The sequence below is a fragment of the Bidens hawaiensis genome, unplaced genomic scaffold, assembly GCF_021521415.1.
Source record: "Bidens hawaiensis isolate Kalapana, Puna unplaced genomic scaffold, B.hawaiensis_p1.1 tig00042631_1, whole genome shotgun sequence".
Classification (NCBI taxonomy): domain Eukaryota; kingdom Viridiplantae; phylum Streptophyta; class Magnoliopsida; order Asterales; family Asteraceae; genus Bidens; species Bidens hawaiensis.
In genome coordinates this window covers 67121-86273 of record NW_027497561.1, presented here as the reverse complement: position 1 = coordinate 86273, position 19153 = coordinate 67121, and the positions used below count along the sequence as shown (strand labels likewise).

Sequence of the window (19153 nt, the reverse complement as noted above, 5' to 3'; positions counted from 1 at the left end):
TTGTAATTTGGCGTAATAATAGTGTTTTGTTGAGTCTAGTCACTTTCTGGTCTCATATTATTATATATAATAATTACAAAGCTTGGTGCCGCTAAGTGTTAATTGGGTCACTTGGCGACACCGTATTGGTTCTTGAATTTTGTTTTTTTTTAGTTCCAGTGCGGTAATTTATGTGACAAAAATCAGCCGAATTTGCATAGACTCACGTCTCAACTTCCGGGATTGACAATGATCGGATCTTCCGAACGCCCGAGTTTTACCGGCTGACGCCACTCAGTTGATTCACCTTAAATTTAATATGTTTTTATGTCATTTTCGGTTTTTAGTTTCGGTACCATAACACACTTAACTGAAATTGACTGAATATGCATCGACTTACCGCCTCAACGCCTGTCGACTTGCCAACTTGTCCGACGCAACACGCCGAGTAAAATCCTCGTTTCTAATATAATCGAACTTGGGTTTCTTCAATTAAAAAATTAAAAAAATATGAGTCACTTGACTATTATACACATGCTATAATTGGTAGCTCCATCAAACTATCGTTTTCATTACGACTCTTTTCGTTACAGAAGTACATGCTTCCAATGTTTTGTCTACTATTTTGTCCTTGACTCCAATCATGGATTCTTACTTTATTTATTATACACGTTGCAGTTGACAATATTAAGTTGGGCATTTAAGCCATCCTTTTATTATTGTTCAACTAAGTGGTCACAGAACTCACACTAAATACATGATGCATATTGCTGTGTAGGGTATATATATGTGCTTAATTGTGTGGGCAGCCACAACCATATCATAGGGTGCCTTATCTTTGATGATGGCCACTATCAACGCAATCAGCAGCTGGCCACCACTTGATGTATCGTCTATAGCGACCATGATCATGCTTGTGTAATTTTAATGGAATCCAACGTGTTTTCCTCTACAAGTTTTGGGTCGCTTATTTTACCGTCGATTTCTTTGCTCTTTCCCCATAAAACACAGTACAAACCCCCTGATAGTAGCACAGCCCCACAAACACTGCAACACAAACCACTTTGTTATTGTTAGCTAGTTAGCGGCTCGGATATATAGCTTAAAGTTGTCTCTAATCATTTGAAAAATAAAATTGCTTTATGTAAACATGTGATCAACAAGTTGGACTTAGTACACAAATAGTACTTAATTACATAGAATTTGGTGAAAAGTATAAGCAACAAGTTAAGTTTTGTGAAAAACTCAACAGATATAGTTCGTTTGTTAAACAAGGGAACTTGCCACACAAGCAAACTCCAAAAAACCTGTTGGAACTTTTGTTATTTCGCTAATGACCAACCAGAAGTATAAGAACTTTTAAAAAATATCTAAAAAATACTTAGCTGAATCCTAAATCACCTACTGATCCAAAGAATTCAATTCAACAAAGTTCTTAATATCACGTTTTTAGTAAAAAGATCGATAGTTATGGGTTTAAAACCTTTTTTATTGTTGTTCTAGGAGCATTTTGGATATGAGAACCAGTGGAATTATACATATTTTGCCCTTTCATTGGGTGTCTAGTTCTGGTTAGATTATATGGATGGCTTGAGATATTAATAATATGTTGAAAATGACTCTCAAACTGAAGCAAACAAGTCAAGTTATGCCGGTTTGAGATTTATGTACATCATAGTTTATGCCTTTATGGTTTAAAAATGTAGGTTCAAGCGGTTCGTTTGACAGTCTGAAACTTATAACCGATCGACCTTGCAAACAAAACCAATGCTTAACTTTAATTTTCAACTTTAGAATAAGCGCGGTATGTGGGTGTATTATATTCAAGATCCATTTTTATCTTTTTTTTAAGTTTATTATATATAATGATTTCGGGGAAAAAAATAAAAAAAACAAACCGAATGGTGTTGGCTGGTCATGCCGACTATTTGCCCTTCCTCAACCCAGCCATAGTTAGAGTTTAACTAAAAAGTTTAATCAAAACCATCATAATCGAACCATAAACACCTTTACATAACATCATCATGTCACTATGACTATCACTAGTAAGATTATAACATTTTAAATTATTGAAATTGGCTTTTGCATGTGTACATGGGATCTGAATGCTATAAATTATGACTAATAGAGATCTTAAAGAACCACAAGACACTTTTTTTAACGACGTTTCAAAGTTTGAACCCTCACCAGTTTGGTAAAGGGTAGTCTTTACTACTAATTCACAACAATTGGTAAACCCCCCATGAGGGGAAAATTGTATGTTCTTTCGGTACAAGATGAATTAGGATTTATCAAAGAAAAACTATCGGTTTATTATGTTTATTAGCGTCTAATTCTTTACAAATTATTCGTTAACTTATATATTTTATGGACTATGTGAGACAACTGCAGTAATGAAAATCGAAGACGAACCTTCCTAAGTAAAGGGTTTCCTTCCACAAAAATGTTGAGACGATTGCAGTGATGATGAGGGTCAAAGGAGTGAACATCGTGGTAAACACAGGCCCTCTCTTCTCTATTGACCAAAGTTGTAACCAGTATGTAAATGCTGTCACAATTATTCCCTGTCATTTTCCAGACAACATGAAATCAGTATGTGTGTTAGTAGTAGAAAATAGAAATGTAAAGCTTTTATTTGGTGGAACAAATTAAAACAAAAAACAAACTAGAGTGGTGTCAATGTGCATGCATGAGTGAAACTTTCATGTATATATGACCACTTTATTTAATTTAGCTTTTGTGAGACCCCAAGCCTAAAGTTATGGACTTTGGGTCTGGACCGGTCATCATATATTGAAGTGGGAAACCTTTTGATCAATCAAGCCATGTGTAGGTGTTTTTATTTTTCTTTTATGTATAATCAACTTGAGTTTGTGGGTACAGAAAATCAATGTGAGAAAGACTATTCACATAGAATCCAAGAGTTGTTTTGTACTAGGATAAGAAACAACTCTACATCCGAAACAATCGGTGTGATAGCAATAGCGTCGAAAAGACACGCGCCTACAAAAATCTTATCTGTCTTTTCGTGTTGCATGTGGAACTAGCACGTGCCACTTTTTTGTTATTTAGTAACATGTGGAAAAGTGTCACTAAGTAATAAACACCGAAATGTGGGTAAAAATATGGTTGATACGCTCGATACAAAAAACGTGAGCAAAATTTTTCTTTAAAGGTGAAATTAAAATCCTAAAATAAAAAATAACAAATAAAAAATAAAAAAAATTACTACCTGTTTGTAAAAGATCATTGAACACTCAAGTAAAGTGATACTTGTCATCATTACATATGTGACTGAACCAGACTCATATTAACCACAAAAGAGATTTGATCAATATCTCTTTGCTACAATTTTGACTTAGGAGTTATTTGATCAATACTTGAAGTTAAAGAAAGAAATATGGAGATCAAGTGTCAGCAATATGTGAACTGATCTTTGAAAACAAATTAAACACCTTTAGTTATACACGGTGCTCTCTTGCAGAGATTGAAAAGAACAGATTCGAAACCTAAAGAAATTAAATACTATATGATAGAAGATATATAAGAGTTGAAGAGAATATTGTTTAATTACACAGTAAGCGACCGAAAGGAGATGAACATCCCATCCAAGCTTCCATGAAGATAGGTTTCTTTCCATAAATATGGCTGCAACCATTGATTGTATCAAGCTAAAAAAACATTGGAGACAAATTAATGAAATCTTTGCAGGGTATTCCTTCATAAGACCTGCCTGCAAGAACATAAAGAAGCTAATTAACACCTAAATAATCTAACCAAGGAATAACTTGAATGTGTTAATTGACCGAATTTAACCTGCATAATGCTCCAACAAGACCAAAGAATGTTGGCACAAAGAATGCTAAGGGGGCCTTTACTAAACTCCAATATTGAACTAGAATTTGTTGTTGAACCAACATCACTGCCTGATATGTACCAACTCATGAAGTTCAAACTTGGTCCTCTAACAAAAGCAAACACAAGAGCTCCAGATACAGAAACTATAGTTCCAATCAGTTTAGCACAACCATGCAATTCTTTTATATATACACTCTCAATCCTGAAAGTTTTCAATCAAAGAATCAAATCAAACTAATATATTTACAACATTGTATTCATCATCTACAGTCACTGGCGGACTCATGAATTTTTTGCATGGGGGATGATCCGGGGGCTTAACCAATTTTTTTAGTGAAGGATCGGGATTTTTGCGTATAATTAATGCTAAAAAAACTTTTCAGGCCAACTTCATACCTTAGAATAAGAGCTATCACAAAGGTAATAGCCGGAATGAGGTTAGTGGACGCAGCAGCAAACGTTGCAGATGTATGATCGAGTGCATGATAATACATATTTAAACATATCGTTATCCTGAAGAAATTGACAACATGTTTGAATAAAAATCCAAAGAATAATTTAGCTAAATTGGGATATTTTTAAGTACCCTATCAAAGAAGTGAAGAAAATCTTCCATATCAAAGTGTAGGATAATTGAGCTACATTCTTCCTGCACAAAGTAAAAAATATTAACTTTTTGATCACAATAACTAAGAAATAAATGGAAAAAGGTTTGAACCTTTCAAAGAAGTATGCGATCGGGCATAGTGAAAGTGTTGCGAAAGCTTGGCGGTATACAACGAAAATGAAAGGATTCATTCCTGATGAAATTGAGGCTTTGGATAATAAAGCCATGCCTGCATATATTGCTTGGACAATAAACATGGCTATGTATGCTTTGTTGCTCTCATAAGCCATGACAATGTTTAGTGAATTCATCATGGTTTTGTTTGGACTTGTTTTGTCCTGAGTTGATGTCTTCTGGACTTGGCTAGCTCTGCTATTTATAAAGAAAGAAACATTAACCAAACATGTTTTTGTCACTTCTTAAGATATCTACTATAATATTGGAGCAAGATAATATAATTCATACGTGTAGATTGAAATGCTTTACGATATTTTATCATGTATAACTAAATTCACGTCATTTATTCACCTGGTAATTAATGCATCTTCATTATTGTAGTATTATTTTCTCATTAACATTATAAATTTATATATATTTTATTGGTCACTTAAAACTCTACATATTAGGGCTTGGTAGGGTCAAATTAGGATACCCTAGAAATGATAAAATGATAAAATTCTTTTATTTCTCTCATTCTTAACACTACTAAACAAATGATTATCACCAAAAGCGCTTTACTGATCAATGTTTGCACGTGGCTTGTGAAAGAGTTATTATCAGGCGTATATCCTTAGCATTTTGTTGAAAACTTGAAATAGCTATGTATTGTTTTAGTTCATACCAAAAAGACAGGTCGTTACAAGGAGTTGCTTTTCTATGTGTGCATGTGTTGGCCACTCCAATCAATTGAGACATGGGGTTATACGTCTTTACTGTGATTATAATATAATATCCGCTTCTTACATAAAACCGTACATTATTTAACGAGGGGATTGAAAATTAATGTAATTTATTTAAAAGATTTGTCATGTTTAAGAATGTTATGGCCAAATACACTTTGTGTAATTTGTCATATTATAAAATGTAATGTACATTATTTGTAAGATTTGCAATTAATAGTTGAAAATATTAGGATTTATAGTGACGTTGTAATCTGAAGAAACACGGAAATAATCTCAAAATGGGATTGAATCAATATTTTCACCAGGTATGGGTTAATATGAAAATTAGGTTGAAATGAATAGAACCAGGCTAGATCCAGATCTAATCCTACAAAACAAACCACAGTGAGCTCGTAATGGGAAGGACAAGATGGGGGGGGGGGGGTATTCATGTAATCACCATCCGGCGTGAGAATAAGTATTGTTCTTCTCGAGAGAGAAAATATAAAGTGATTGACGTAATATGGGAAGTGTGAATGAATACCTCATGATGATAAGGTAGGTAATTATAGTTGGTGGTGAGGGAAGGTGATCAGTGAAGTTGTCATTACTAGAAAGATGTTTCTTTCTACATGAATAGACATGTTGCCACTTTTGATAGGAGGTGATAGTAAGCCATGTGCATGGGAATTAACATAATGCCCAGCTGGCTTCTCCTAATTGGATGTGCTATCACGTGCTCTCCCAAAGTAGGTAAATGTCACTATCAGGGGATATTTCCATCAATCTTCTAAAAGGGGCTAGTTGTAATTGCCTTTCTTTCGTATAAGTGAAGTCATCAGTTTTACTCCTTTGTATGCGGGAAGCTTCCGCATCTGCGGGTAACCTATGTTCTTCACTAGAAGGGTACTTTGGACTTTTGTCTTTGATATATGATTCCCCCAGCCATTGTGGGTGCTCCGTGGGTGACTTTTATTGGTATCTTGACTGACCCTCGGGTGTTATTTCATGTGTCTTTGAGTCTATTTAGTACCCTATCTCTATAAGTTCCTCCAATCCATTGTTCTTTCCGCATGGTATTTATGCGGGTGGAATTTTGGACTTTAGAATCTTTTGATAAACGTTTTGAAGGTAGATAGATTTTGGAGACGTTTTGTGTTTGAATATTAGGATAAGCATTAAGGGAAGATGTGACAGGTCTGGAACGGTCAAGATGGTACAGTGTTTGACGGTTGTGCAAACTGTACCTTCCCCCCCTTTTCAACTTTCCCGCCTGTCATGTCATTGATCTAGTGGACCTTTGGTTTCTCTTTCTTTTTCACGCTTACCAATTGCATTAATTGCGATGAGTATAAATATGAGACACCTCTTTAATCGTCATTTTTTTTATCTCTTCTCAATCTTCTTTCTCTCTTCATCTTTTAGACTTTCTTAACTAGAAAAATTGCAATTTTCCTCTCAAAAACCTCAGATTGACGACCATAGCTTGCTGCAACAAGTCTCTTGCCGATTATTTGATGGCTGGTGAGAAGAAGAGTTATCCATCGGTTGACCACATTGAAATTAACTAGAAAGAGAGATTTCCAATACATCATGAATGCCTACGGTCTCACTCCGGAATGGGAACATGAATTTCATGCACCTGGATCGATTGCTGATAAACCTCCGAATGGGAAGATGGTACTGTATGTCGAAGACTTCACAACTAGAACCTGCGGCTGCCTATTACCAAATTTTTAGGGCATGTATTGACAGGGAATGGGATCCATCTTTCACATATGCATCCGTTCGGGCTTATGAGGATCTGACACTTTGAATTTTACTACCGTGCTTACAACCTCGTGCCCACGGTATACAAATTTTCTATGTTTTACAAGATGTACGAGCGTGGAGGATGGTACAACTGTTCAACTACTGAAAAGGGGGTCATTGGTATGGAACCACCACGAAGCGCCTATGAATGACGAACAAAGTTCTTTTGGATTCGTGAGGACGTTATCCCAATCCAGATGGCTCGCCGCCCCCAAAATGAAAAACTGCAAGATCTAACATTTACGTCATATGCTAATCTTCATTGGTATCTTAGCATGATCCGCACCCCAAACTCAAGGCGGGCTATCAATGAGGGTGTCTTGGTACGTGCTGGGATGAGTCATTTATGGTTTTTCCTTTATGAAGAACCTTTTTACCAGAAACCCGATGAAAGTAAGTATATTCATAGATATTTTTTAATTTCATCATTCGGATCCTATAACTTCTCTCTTTGTTGTAGGCGAGGGGTCGATCCTATGTGTCACACCCCGACCAAAGGCGGCGGAACATGCCAGGGTGCAATGATTGCTCATAAGCGCATGACACTATTTAAAGCGACAATATTTAACAAACTCATTTCATTTCACAACATCGAAAATGTCACATAACAATATTCATAAGACAAATACAACGACATATAACAAAATGTAGCAATTCAAATATTGTTCTTTTTTGCTAATATTCTAAAGGTATTTGTGACGTTTTCTTCAAGCTCCATAATCAACCTAGATGAAAACATGTAACATTTCATAAACTAAAGTTTATCAACACAAAGGTTGGTGAGTAATTCATAAGTTTGAGCATATAGTATATAGTACGAAAAAGCCACAATCTTGTATACGTAATGATAAATAAAAGCAATAACTTGAATAAATAGATATCACTAATAAAATTACGTTAGCGACACCTAGCTATAAGGGGATGCCAAATAGTCTAGGATTTTATAGTTATCGTTAATTGCATTACGTAAATGACACCTTGCTATAAGGGGATGCCAAATAGTCTAGGATTTATAGATCAACCAACCAAAAGCGGTAAACACGTAAACACATGAACATGTGGCATAGAACACCAAATCGAGCATTTATTTAAGTAAGGTATACAATAACATTTGTGGTTTAAAACCCAAGTATAAAACATTTAGTTTAGATAAGTATGAAATGTCACCCCCAAAACAAAAGATGGAAAACGGGGTATGAAAGTACTCACGTTCAAGTAATAAACTTGAAAGATGATAATTCGGAGATTTGTCGGAACGATGAGTTTAATGAACAAAGCCTAAATAAAAGAAAGTCTTGGATTAAAAGGTTGTCTTGAAGGTTTTTAATAAAGTACATGTTGAGAAAAGTAAACAATTAAAGTTCAAGGTTTAAAATGTAACTATTTAAGAATTTATAATAATAACCCTTTAAAATGTAAGTTTGCTCGAAACCGAGTTAAAGTATCTAACCTTAATATTTACTTAACCTTTGTTAAGTAATAAGGTGGGAAAAATGCAAAAGTGCAAGTTCCTTTGGGATAAATATACTAAAACGAGTCTTTAACGAGTGTTCGGGTTGTTGGTTCGGGTCTTGATAATTGGTCAAACCCAAAGTCAACTTTCCAAAATAATGAATGTTATGAGATAACTCAATAAAACTTAATATGACTTAACCAAGTATGTAGTTCTATTGTTTTAGAACTAACAACGCACGTTAAGAGAGTGGCTGGTTTTGTCGGTCCAAACTATGCTATGAGATAAGGTTGGATCCAACAATTCCAAGTACTTAAGAAAATAATTAAAATTAGTTTGTAAACTATTTTTAAAGAAATATACAAGTCTTGATAGCTAAAAACACACTTGTGTGTCTTAAGCGAGTAAAAATCGGATTGGTTCGGTTTCCATCTCACAACAAGCTCATAGATGGTTTCCACATGCCCAAATAACCAAGAACTTGTATAATAATGTACAAATGAAAATACTTAAGTTTTACAACCAAAAAGTTAACAACAAAGTCTTTAAACAAAAGTTCGGTTTGGTTCGGTTTCCATCTCACAACAAGGTCATAGATGGTTTCCACATGCCCAAATAACCAAGAACTGGTAAATATGACAAATAAACTAAAATGAGCAGAAGTTAAGCAAGATTAATATGTATAAACAAGTTATACACATATTATATATATCAAGAACACGAAGTCCTCCATGAAGCCTTGCCTTACGAGGCCCGAAACCTCACCGATCGGAACCGGTGAAGTAATCACACCAAAGGTAACAAGGGGTGTATATTATATATATTTTGTGCCACCATAAACAAGTATTAATAAGACTATATGAACTAATTAGAATGAAGGATTAAACTCAGTTTGACTTTTGGAAGTCAAACACTCAAGAACACTGAAAATAACAACCTTGAATCTTTGATGTTTGAGAGAGTTTTTGGAGTATGAGAAGGTGTAAAATGAAGGAGATGTTGGTGTATATATAGTGTAATGTTGGTGGTCAAATATGGGTGTGAGACAAAAGAGTTTTCATGCAAAAAGGGTCAAGACAAGACACAAGACAACAAAAATCGTCCAAAAACGTGCAGGCCACTCTAGGCGCTGCGCGACCACCTTTCTTGCCCTGGCCGCGCGGAGAGGCGAGCTTAGGGGGGGGGGGGGTTGGCCCAGCTCGTCTAGTGTGGTTCGTTATGCGTCCGGAAGTTCGTTTTTGATGTATTTTGATCGTTTTAGAGCCGTTTTCGAATCCGTAAAAAGGATTTTTCAAATTGAACAAATGGGAATGATTTGGTAACATAAAAATCCAATATTTTATATATCATGAGTTTCGATTTACAAAACGGGTCGGTTTACAACATAAAACAATACAAACACGAATATAATCGAGACCCGAAATTGCAAATGTCACACTATGTGCCCTTTTAGATCGTGTTTCGGGCCTCATGGCGCGTCGTCCGAGTGACCCCAAGGTGTTGCCAACACTTGATCGGACACAGGACAACCTTTTTTCCTCAAGAACTGTTCTCCTGGAACCTGTGGTTTCCGAGGCCATGTAAGGGAGAGGCAAGGATACTCTAAACCATCGTCCTTTGACTACCCTTACTTCCGACGGGGTGATTTTTCTGCTTACATCTGGTGAAGAGTCGCCACCCCACGAAGAAGGGACATCTTTAATACTACTGATTTTGAGAGCATGTTATGTGCCATTACAGATCTAGGCCGTAAAAAATAACATCATTCTGCATCAAGCAAGGTTATGGGTGGTAGTCAAGCTAACCTCGGTGCTTCTTCCTATGAAGATGAGAAACCCACAGTTGAACCTAGGACCATCGATCTTGATGTCCAGGAGGTTTATGCAGAAAAAGAAACTGCACCTCAAACAAAGAGTCTTACTAAGGCCTCAACCGTCAAGAAAGCCAAGAATGTACGCCTTAGTGACATGATTCAAAATATTGCCTCCAAAGCTACTCAAGGTATTACTGAATTTCCAATGGTTCCCATACTTTTTTTCTTTTTTTTTGGAACTTATTCGTATTTACAATATATTTAGATCCTGCCAAGATGCCATTGAAAGTTGTAGTCATTCAGGAACCTTCCGTGCCACCCAAGGTAGTGCATGATGCTGAATTATCCTCTGGCAAGGGAAAAATGATTGAACAAGATCTTGTTGATATGGAACATGTTTCATATTCCGATCTCGAAGTTCAAGTTCAAGAACAACAACTCTTTTCTCTGTGTTCCTCGCCTATCCGTCACGAAAGTGAGGAAGGTTCTCATATTTAACCAAGGATCCTCTGCGATCATCTCCAAATTTTTAAGAAGAAAGGGACTTCGGGGAAAAATAAGGTCGTCCAAATCCACAAGAAGATTCATTGATCCACCGCCCGCATTGGTCTTTGATTCAAGGCTCCCGATTTTCTGATAACGATTTGCCATGAATTTCTGAGCCGGAGTATTCCTCCTTCAGAGCCAGCACATTAGCGTAGGCGTCCTAAATTTGAGCTTGCAAATGCCTACTCTTACAATATGGCCAATTCCATGACAACTGGCCAAGAAATATACCGGGAATGGATGTCCATGGAGGAAGAGTCCATCAGGAGGCTGATTTAACAAAAACTTTGAAGGCCAATACCGCTTTGGAGCAGTAAGTTTCCTCTCAAGGAAACTTGATTACCAATTACGATGAAAAGGTGAAGCGTTTGAAGGTTGAGGCAGTGGAAAGAGAAAAGCTTGTTTCTGATCTCATCGCAGATAATGTTTGTCTCGTTGGAGAACATAATGAGACGAAGAAAAAACTGAACAAGTTGTATTTGAAAGGAAAAGGCTTATGTCACATGGCCTGCCCTTTGTAACACTACTTTCTTTTTCTATCTTGTAATCCCAAAAAATGTTTTCTCTAACTATTATATATGTATCGCATGCAATTGAGCATATACGGGACGGGCCGGAACTTGGAGACTAGGGCTGTCACTTTTACCAGAAACCCAACATGAAAAAACATGTACACGAACCCGAACTAACCCGACCCGAATAACCCGAACCCGAACCAAAGTAATTGGGTTGGTTCTTGGGTTTGATTTATAAGTTTTGGGTCAACCCGAATAAACTTTTAGTTTTGAAATTAAATATTTATTAAGGTATGATAAGCCAAGTCTTAGCCACTAAAGTTATCAGAATCTAGCTCTAATCGATTGTTATTCTAACTATTATGGATCGATTATTTATTATTAATTTATGTTTTCCGTTTATTACTAATAGAAACCGAAATCGAACAACCAAATCATGTTCGATTGAATACGATTATGGTTCGAGTTAGTTTTACTCTTCTTTTGAATTGTCTTATCAAGTTACGTTGGTTTGTTATTTGATTATTTGTGTTATAAGCAAAAAAGAATATGTTGTTTTAATTTTAGCATTGTAGTTTTTATTTTTTTTTGTTTTGCATTTTTTTTGTTTGTTTTCTAGTGTAAGGCCCCGGTGCCCTACTTTGACGTTGGATTTACTCATAAACATAGTTCTAAATATCAGAGTTATTAAATACTTTCGCGAAAATAATATGTAAGGCCCCGGTCCCGGTGCCCTACTAGGACGTTGAACTTACTCATAAACACAGTTCCAAATATCATAGTTAATTAAAACTTTCGTGGAATATTAAAACTTCGTTACAAAACATTCAAACTTGTCTTTAACACATAACATAAAAAAAGTTTATTAAAACATCATGACAAATCTTCACTGGATGCCAGTCCCTTCAATATATTTTGATTGATCTTTCTATCAAAGTAGATTGTTCTTTCAAGACTGATTCCTTGTAACGGTAGCATATGAAGTATCTGAGATACAAATTGGATGATGCTGTCAATAAGGGGGAGATGGTAGAGTATTGGATGCAGATGCTAAAGTTGTTGAACATGCTCAAGTAAAGATTCTGAAGGTTTTGAAAGCATCAGTCTAAGGAGGAGATTGTTGGGTTATAAATTGGTTAGACTGACGCATATCAAAAGGCCACGGCATGATTAAGACTAAAGTGAAATAAACGAAGACGAGTTGTAGAATTGCATTATGGTTGTGATGGTGTAATACTGAAATCCCTATGGATTTCGGTTTGTCTAATAACACCGAAATCCCTATGGATTTTGGTTAGGCTAGTTTAGGCTTAGTTGAGCTTGGTCTTTGGGCCTTTTATATGGTAACCCTATATATAGTTAATGTTATGGTAAGCAGTTGAAGAGAACTTTTGATAGCCACCATAATTCTAGAGAGCATAATATTCTTTGTGGAATCGGTTTATGTATCTGAAGATTTATTTGATATTAGAATCGTATGCATTGAAACCATATTACATCGTTCATCTTTTATTATTTCCAAATATTCATTGTGTTTGTTATTATTCTTGAATCTTCCTATTGTTATATTCCGCCTAACAACGGGATTTGGTTGATATCATATTGAAAGATCCGTCTCGGTCTCATTTAACTTATTTTCTATCACCATTTCATCTTCACTCATTTTTATTGTTTTGGGGACATGTGCGCCATAGATATTTATTACTATATATTACTCAACTTGCAACTGTTAGTCATGTGTGTTTAACAATTTATGCCTAACGTGTTATATGCTTATATTCTTTACTTGAATACATTTCGGAGATGTCCAACATATTATCAGACTAGTATGATCATACGCCCGTCATGTTATCCATCATCCAGTTCATCTGGCATCGAGCTTACCGACAACATATTTACTTGCTCATTTGGTTAAATTGCTTATCTCACTTGACACAGTTTGCTCTTTTATTTATTATTATATATTCACAAAATCTGGTGTATTATTCACTCAACCTAGTGTTGACAAAACTTATTTGTATTTTTAACGCATATGCAGTTCATCGTATGATCTGATTCTCAAGCTTGTTTGAAAGAAAATTTAGGATTGCATGCTAGAGAGAAGAAACAAGAACTTGAATTTTTATTTTTGTCTCTACTTATATTAATTATGGATTATGTACTTGGTATTTGAAAATTGTTGGATTTATTTAATTTGAATTAATAAATATTATAATTTAATTATTTCTTGATAATACCTTGAGAGCTGTGAGCAATCAGCTCACGCCCTGACATTTCCGCCGTAGGCTGGGATGTGACAGTTTAGGCTTATTTTGACTTGTTTTTCGCTTTTTCAACCACGATCCACTTCCGGAACCAACAAAACATAATTATGTTAGTAGTATACAAATCATAACTAAAAACAAATAAAAACTAATTAAATATTATATAAACTATACAAGGGATATATATATATATATATATATATGGGAAGGTTAACGTACAAATAAAATTAACGTGCTAAACTTGAGAATCAAATAGAGTAATTATATATACAAGTAGAGTAATTATCATAGAGTAATTATGTAATTACTCTATGATAATTACTCTACTTGTATATATAATTACTCTATTTGATTCTCAAATTTAGCAAATTAATTTCATTTGTATTTGATTCAAACCCTAGGTTTAAATTCAAGAGAGAAATGATATTATTGCAAGAAATGTGAAAAATGAATATGGACCACTAGTTTTTTTCAAGTTTTAAATGCTTAAAAATAAATAAAAAAGATGTAAATACAACAATAAATACACACTCTCTCTCCAATTAATACAACTAATATAACCATAATAAATCTCTCTCTAATTAATATATCTAACTAATTTAACTATAATAATTAAAAAGATAAAAACACTACTTTAGTTTTATTTTTTATTTACACATTCTTAATTTTATTTAACATAAATACAATTTATTCATATAATACTATTTTTTATATTAAAAAATAATTTCCACTCAATATATTAGCATATATCAACGTATTTTTTAACATTAAATATCAAAACACAATATATATATTTTTTTCAATTGGTATGCTTATACAAATTATTGTCATAAATAATAATAAAAAAAATATCATACAAATGTGTCCATTAAATGCAAACAATTAATATACAACCTACACAAAGTTATATAACCTACACTTGTTTTGAGCAATAAAAACGTACAACATACATAAAGCATATAGCTTACATATGCAATTTGACATCAACAATTACATAAACTACACAAAGATACACATACCCTACACATGCGTAGGTCATATGTTTTTCGTATGTAAGTTATATGTTTTCTTATTCTTAGAACAAGTGTATGTTATATATTTTTGTATAGGTTTTATATTTTTTATTGACATTTATTGCAAACATGTGTAAGATAGTTTTTTGTATTATTTATCACAATGTAACTACGTGTTGATGGATATTGATATGTTGAGTTTGAAGAAATTGGTTTTGAAAAGAAATTAATGTAGGAATAAATTGTATTTGTGTAAGATAAAATTTCCGTGTATGTTATATGTAGTTTGTGTGTAGGTTAAATGTTTTTGTGTGCGTGTGTATTTTATTTATGATGAATTTTGTATGTAGGTTAAATGTTTTTCGTGTGTAGGTTATATGTTGTCTTATTCTTAGAACAAGTGTAGATTATAAGTTTTTGTGTAGGTTGTATGTTTTTTGTTGATATCTAACGCAAACACTTGTAAAATAGTTTTTTGGTATTATTCATCATAATGTAAGTATGTGTTGATGGATATTAATATATTGAATTGGAAGAAATTAGTTTTGGATAGAAAGAAATTTTAATGTATGAATAAATTATACTTGTGTAGGATAAAAATTCAAGAAACAAAAAGTAAGTTATAAAAATAAATGAGTTCTTAATATTTTCTAATTATAATAATTTAATTAGTTATTTTAATTAAATAGATAAGTATTATAGTTTATTAGTTATATTAACTGAAGAAAGAGAATAATTAATATTTTCTTTATTTAGCTTTAAGCATTTAAAACTTAAAATAAAACTAGTGGTCTATATTCATTTCTTACATTTCTTGCAATAATATCATTTCTCTCTTGAACCATCCCCTCAAACCCTATATATATATATATATATATCATTATATCAGTGCCCAATCTGGCCTTAATCCCATCCTTAATACTTCGATTAGCTCTTTCTACTTTCCCATTAGCTTGCGGGTGAGCAGCAAAAGTAAATACTTGGGTAACATGCAACTCTGTCAATCAATCTTGTAAGCCTTTGTCTGCAAATTGTGTTCCATTATCGCTCACTATTGTTAGCGTAAGACAAAACCGGCAAATAATAAACTCCTAAATGAATTTTTTAACACTTGTGGCTGTAATGGATGCCACTGGTTTAGCCTCTACCCACTTGATGAAGTAATCACTTGCGACTATTAAAAACTTGACACGCCAGGTGCTTTGGGAAATGGATCCTTGATGTCAATTGCCCATTTATGGAACGGCCATGCGGATGAAACTAGGACCAATTCATTATGAGGTCGAAGAGTATTTGGTGCATGTCGTTGACAAGCATCACATTTTCTTATTTTCTGCAAAGCGTTGATTTGCATTCCTGGCCAATAATACCCTGCATTCATAACTTTTTCAACAACCATCCTTGGACTTGCATGCAATCTACAAATCCCTTCATGAATCTCATGGATTAAATAATTAGCATCCTTAACATCAACGCACCGAAGGAGTGGTTCGAGGAATGATCGGCTGTAAAGAACTCCATCAAGGAATTGATATTGTAAGGCTTTATGGCGGATCTTCTGAGCCACCGCTCTTTCTTTCGATAACGTTCCAGATGATAAGTATGCTTGGACATGTTTCATCCCCGAAGTGACTCATGTTTGAACGACAAATACTTGATGTTGCGGGATTGATGATCTGTCTAAGACTTCAATACGGACTTCTTTTGCTAGGTGCTCAAAACTTGTTGATGCCAACTTACTTAAGGCATCCGTATGCTTATTCTCACTTATTTTGATGTTTACCTTTGCAAGAATTGAAATGCTTCATGAGATCTTTAGCTTGAGACATGTATGAAGCCAATACATCACTCTTTTCTTCATATGATCATTGATTTGTCCAACAATTAACATTGAATCTACTCGCACTTCAAGATGCTGACCACCAAGTTTTTTGGCAATGCGCAAGCCTTCTAAGAATGCCTCATATTCAGCTTCATTATTTGTACTCTTGAAGTCTAATCAAAACGCATAAGTGAACTCATGGCCTTATGGATTAACCAACTGTAAACCTGCGCATAAACCTTACCCACTTGATGCCCTATCGATACCAAATTTGATCTTGTTCAGGTAGAATGGCGGGCTGTTCTTCCTCAACACATTCTTGTTCTTTATTCTTTGGAACTTCTGTGACAAAGTCTGCCTGAATCTGTCCTTTAACCGCGGATCTAGATTTATACTCGATTGAATGCTCACCCAACTTGATGGCCCATTTTTCCAAATGCCCAGACAACTTGGGTCTACACAACAAGTTCTTTAGCTTGTAACTAGTTTGAACATTAATTGGATGACCTTGAAAATACCTTCGGAGGCGGCGAGATGCATAAACCAGTACCAATACCAACTTTTCCAGCATGGAATATCTGGTCTCAACATTCGCCAATGTCCTACTGACGTAGTAGATAGGGGTTTGAACAGTTTTCATGCCAATCAATAAGATCACACCAATCTCTATATCTGATGCGGATAAGTACAACGACAACGGCTCACCTGCATGAGGTGAGGACAAAGTTGGCAGGTCGGTTAAACATCTCTTTACTTCTAAGAATGCTTGTTCCGCCTCTTGAGTCCATTTAAAATGTGCCTTCTTTAAACAATTGTGGAGCATTGAGACAAACGGGAATGACTTTGATGCATGATTGGCCAAAAACCTATTTAAGGCGACTAATCTGCCATTCAAAGTCTGAAATTCTTTAAGGGAAGAAGGAGAAGGCATTCTTGCAATGGATTGAACCTTTTTCAGGGTTGGCTTTGAAACCTTCACTTGTTACTATAATTCCAAATAAGTTTCCCTCTTCCATACCAAATGAGCATTTACTTGGATTAAGCTTCATATTTATTTCTTTCAAAATCTGGAACGTTTCTTCAATGTCCCACAACATTTGGCCTTCTTCAACACTCTTGATCACTAAGTCATCCATATACACTTCTAAACTGTGCCCAATTTACTCTTTGGATGCATTATCCAATAACCGCTAATAAGTTGCACCCGCATTCTTTAGACCAAATGACATCATTTTGAAACAGAATGTACCTTGATCAGTTCAAAAAGCTGTTTATCCTCATCTTCTGTTGCCATGCTGATCTGATTATATCCTTTGTAAGCGTCTAAAAATCATTTAAACTTGAAAGGTGCTACCGCATCGACTTTCTAATGGATTTTTGGAAACGGGTAACAGTCCTTTGGGCATGCTTTGTTCAAGTCTTTAAAATCAATGCACATCCGCCAGGTTCTATTATTTTTGGGGAACCATGACTGGATTTGCAATCCAAGTTTGATACTGGATTTCACGAATGATTCCTGCATGAAGTAAATCTTGAACTTGTTCATTCATAGCCTTGGTTTGATCTGGCCCATCTTGTGTTTCTTTTGAACTATAGGCGTGAATGTTGGATTCACTCGCAACCTATGCTCTACTATCTCTCTTGGCACAGCCATCATATCCGAGGGTTGCCATGCAAAGATATCCACATTTTTGGAGGATCATTTCTTTAAAAATGTCCACACTATTTTTGAAATAGTGGAGCCCACTGTCACAGTTTCTTCCAGAAACTTTGGATTCAGAACCCATTTCTCCGGTTATGTTCTTGCGAAAAACTTTAATATCTTGATTGGCTTAGAACTTTCAGTTGTGAAAAAATGTTTATTAATGTGGATAATCACCACATATGTCCTTTTAGGAACCCCTACCGCGCCATGTGAAGTAGATGGATTAACATTAAAATCACCTATAGCCTCTCTAGCAAGAATCACATCATGTTTCGACCTTGTGGGAAGAACCAAGAACTCAACATCCTCAGTTCTTGAATGAACTCCATCACTAAGAGTGTCTGGAAAAGAAATTACACCTCGCGAATGAGTAACCTCATAACCAAAACCTGATACTGGTGCATGAATAGGTTTTAATCGGGCTTTATCTTCTTCATCAAGCTGTTCGAAGCATTGTTCATACATTATGTCTGATGTACTTCCCGTGTCAAAAAACACATATTGAGACCGACAATGATCGATAACTACAGTAATAATCAACAGGTACATCATGAAAGTGCCACCCTTACTCTTAGGAAAACTACTGGCTCACCCTTCCAATCGCCATCTTCCATCTCAAATCACTTGTACCGGCGAAGTTTTCTTCCTTGGATCATATGGACGTTCAAATCCTTTACTTGCTGGCGGACCATGATCAACCTGAGCGGGTTGTTTACGTGCCCCTGCCTTACATTCTTCAACAGGTGTTCCAACTTACTTGACTTAATTGCCAACTCAATTTCATTTCGCAGACGTACACAATCATTAGTATGATGACCAATGCCATTATGAAACAAACATTGCTTGTTTGGATTCAAATGTGCTTTTCAAATTATAGGCTGATGT

General features: G+C 35.0%; 2 protein-coding genes across 2 annotated transcripts; both read right to left on the bottom strand.

The window, feature by feature from the left end:
- Positions 1–468: 468 nt before the first annotated feature.
- Positions 469–4871, bottom strand: LOC143593751 (WAT1-related protein At1g43650-like). Its single transcript, XM_077073274.1, has 7 exons — positions 4556–4871; positions 4424–4486; positions 4234–4350; positions 3796–4039; positions 3554–3712; positions 2392–2543; positions 469–1026 (listed from the first exon to the last, which is right to left on the bottom strand). The coding sequence occupies exons 1-7, from the start codon at positions 4756–4758 to the stop codon at positions 888–890; spliced, it is 1077 nt and encodes a 358-aa protein (XP_076929389.1). The 5' UTR covers positions 4759–4871; the 3' UTR covers positions 469–887.
- Positions 4872–15918: 11047 nt separating this feature from the next.
- On the bottom strand, positions 15919–16362 carry LOC143593749 (uncharacterized). The gene has a single exon (XM_077073273.1). The coding sequence runs from the start codon at positions 16360–16362 to the stop codon at positions 15919–15921; it is 444 nt and encodes a 147-aa protein (XP_076929388.1).
- Positions 16363–19153: the final 2791 nt, after the last annotated feature.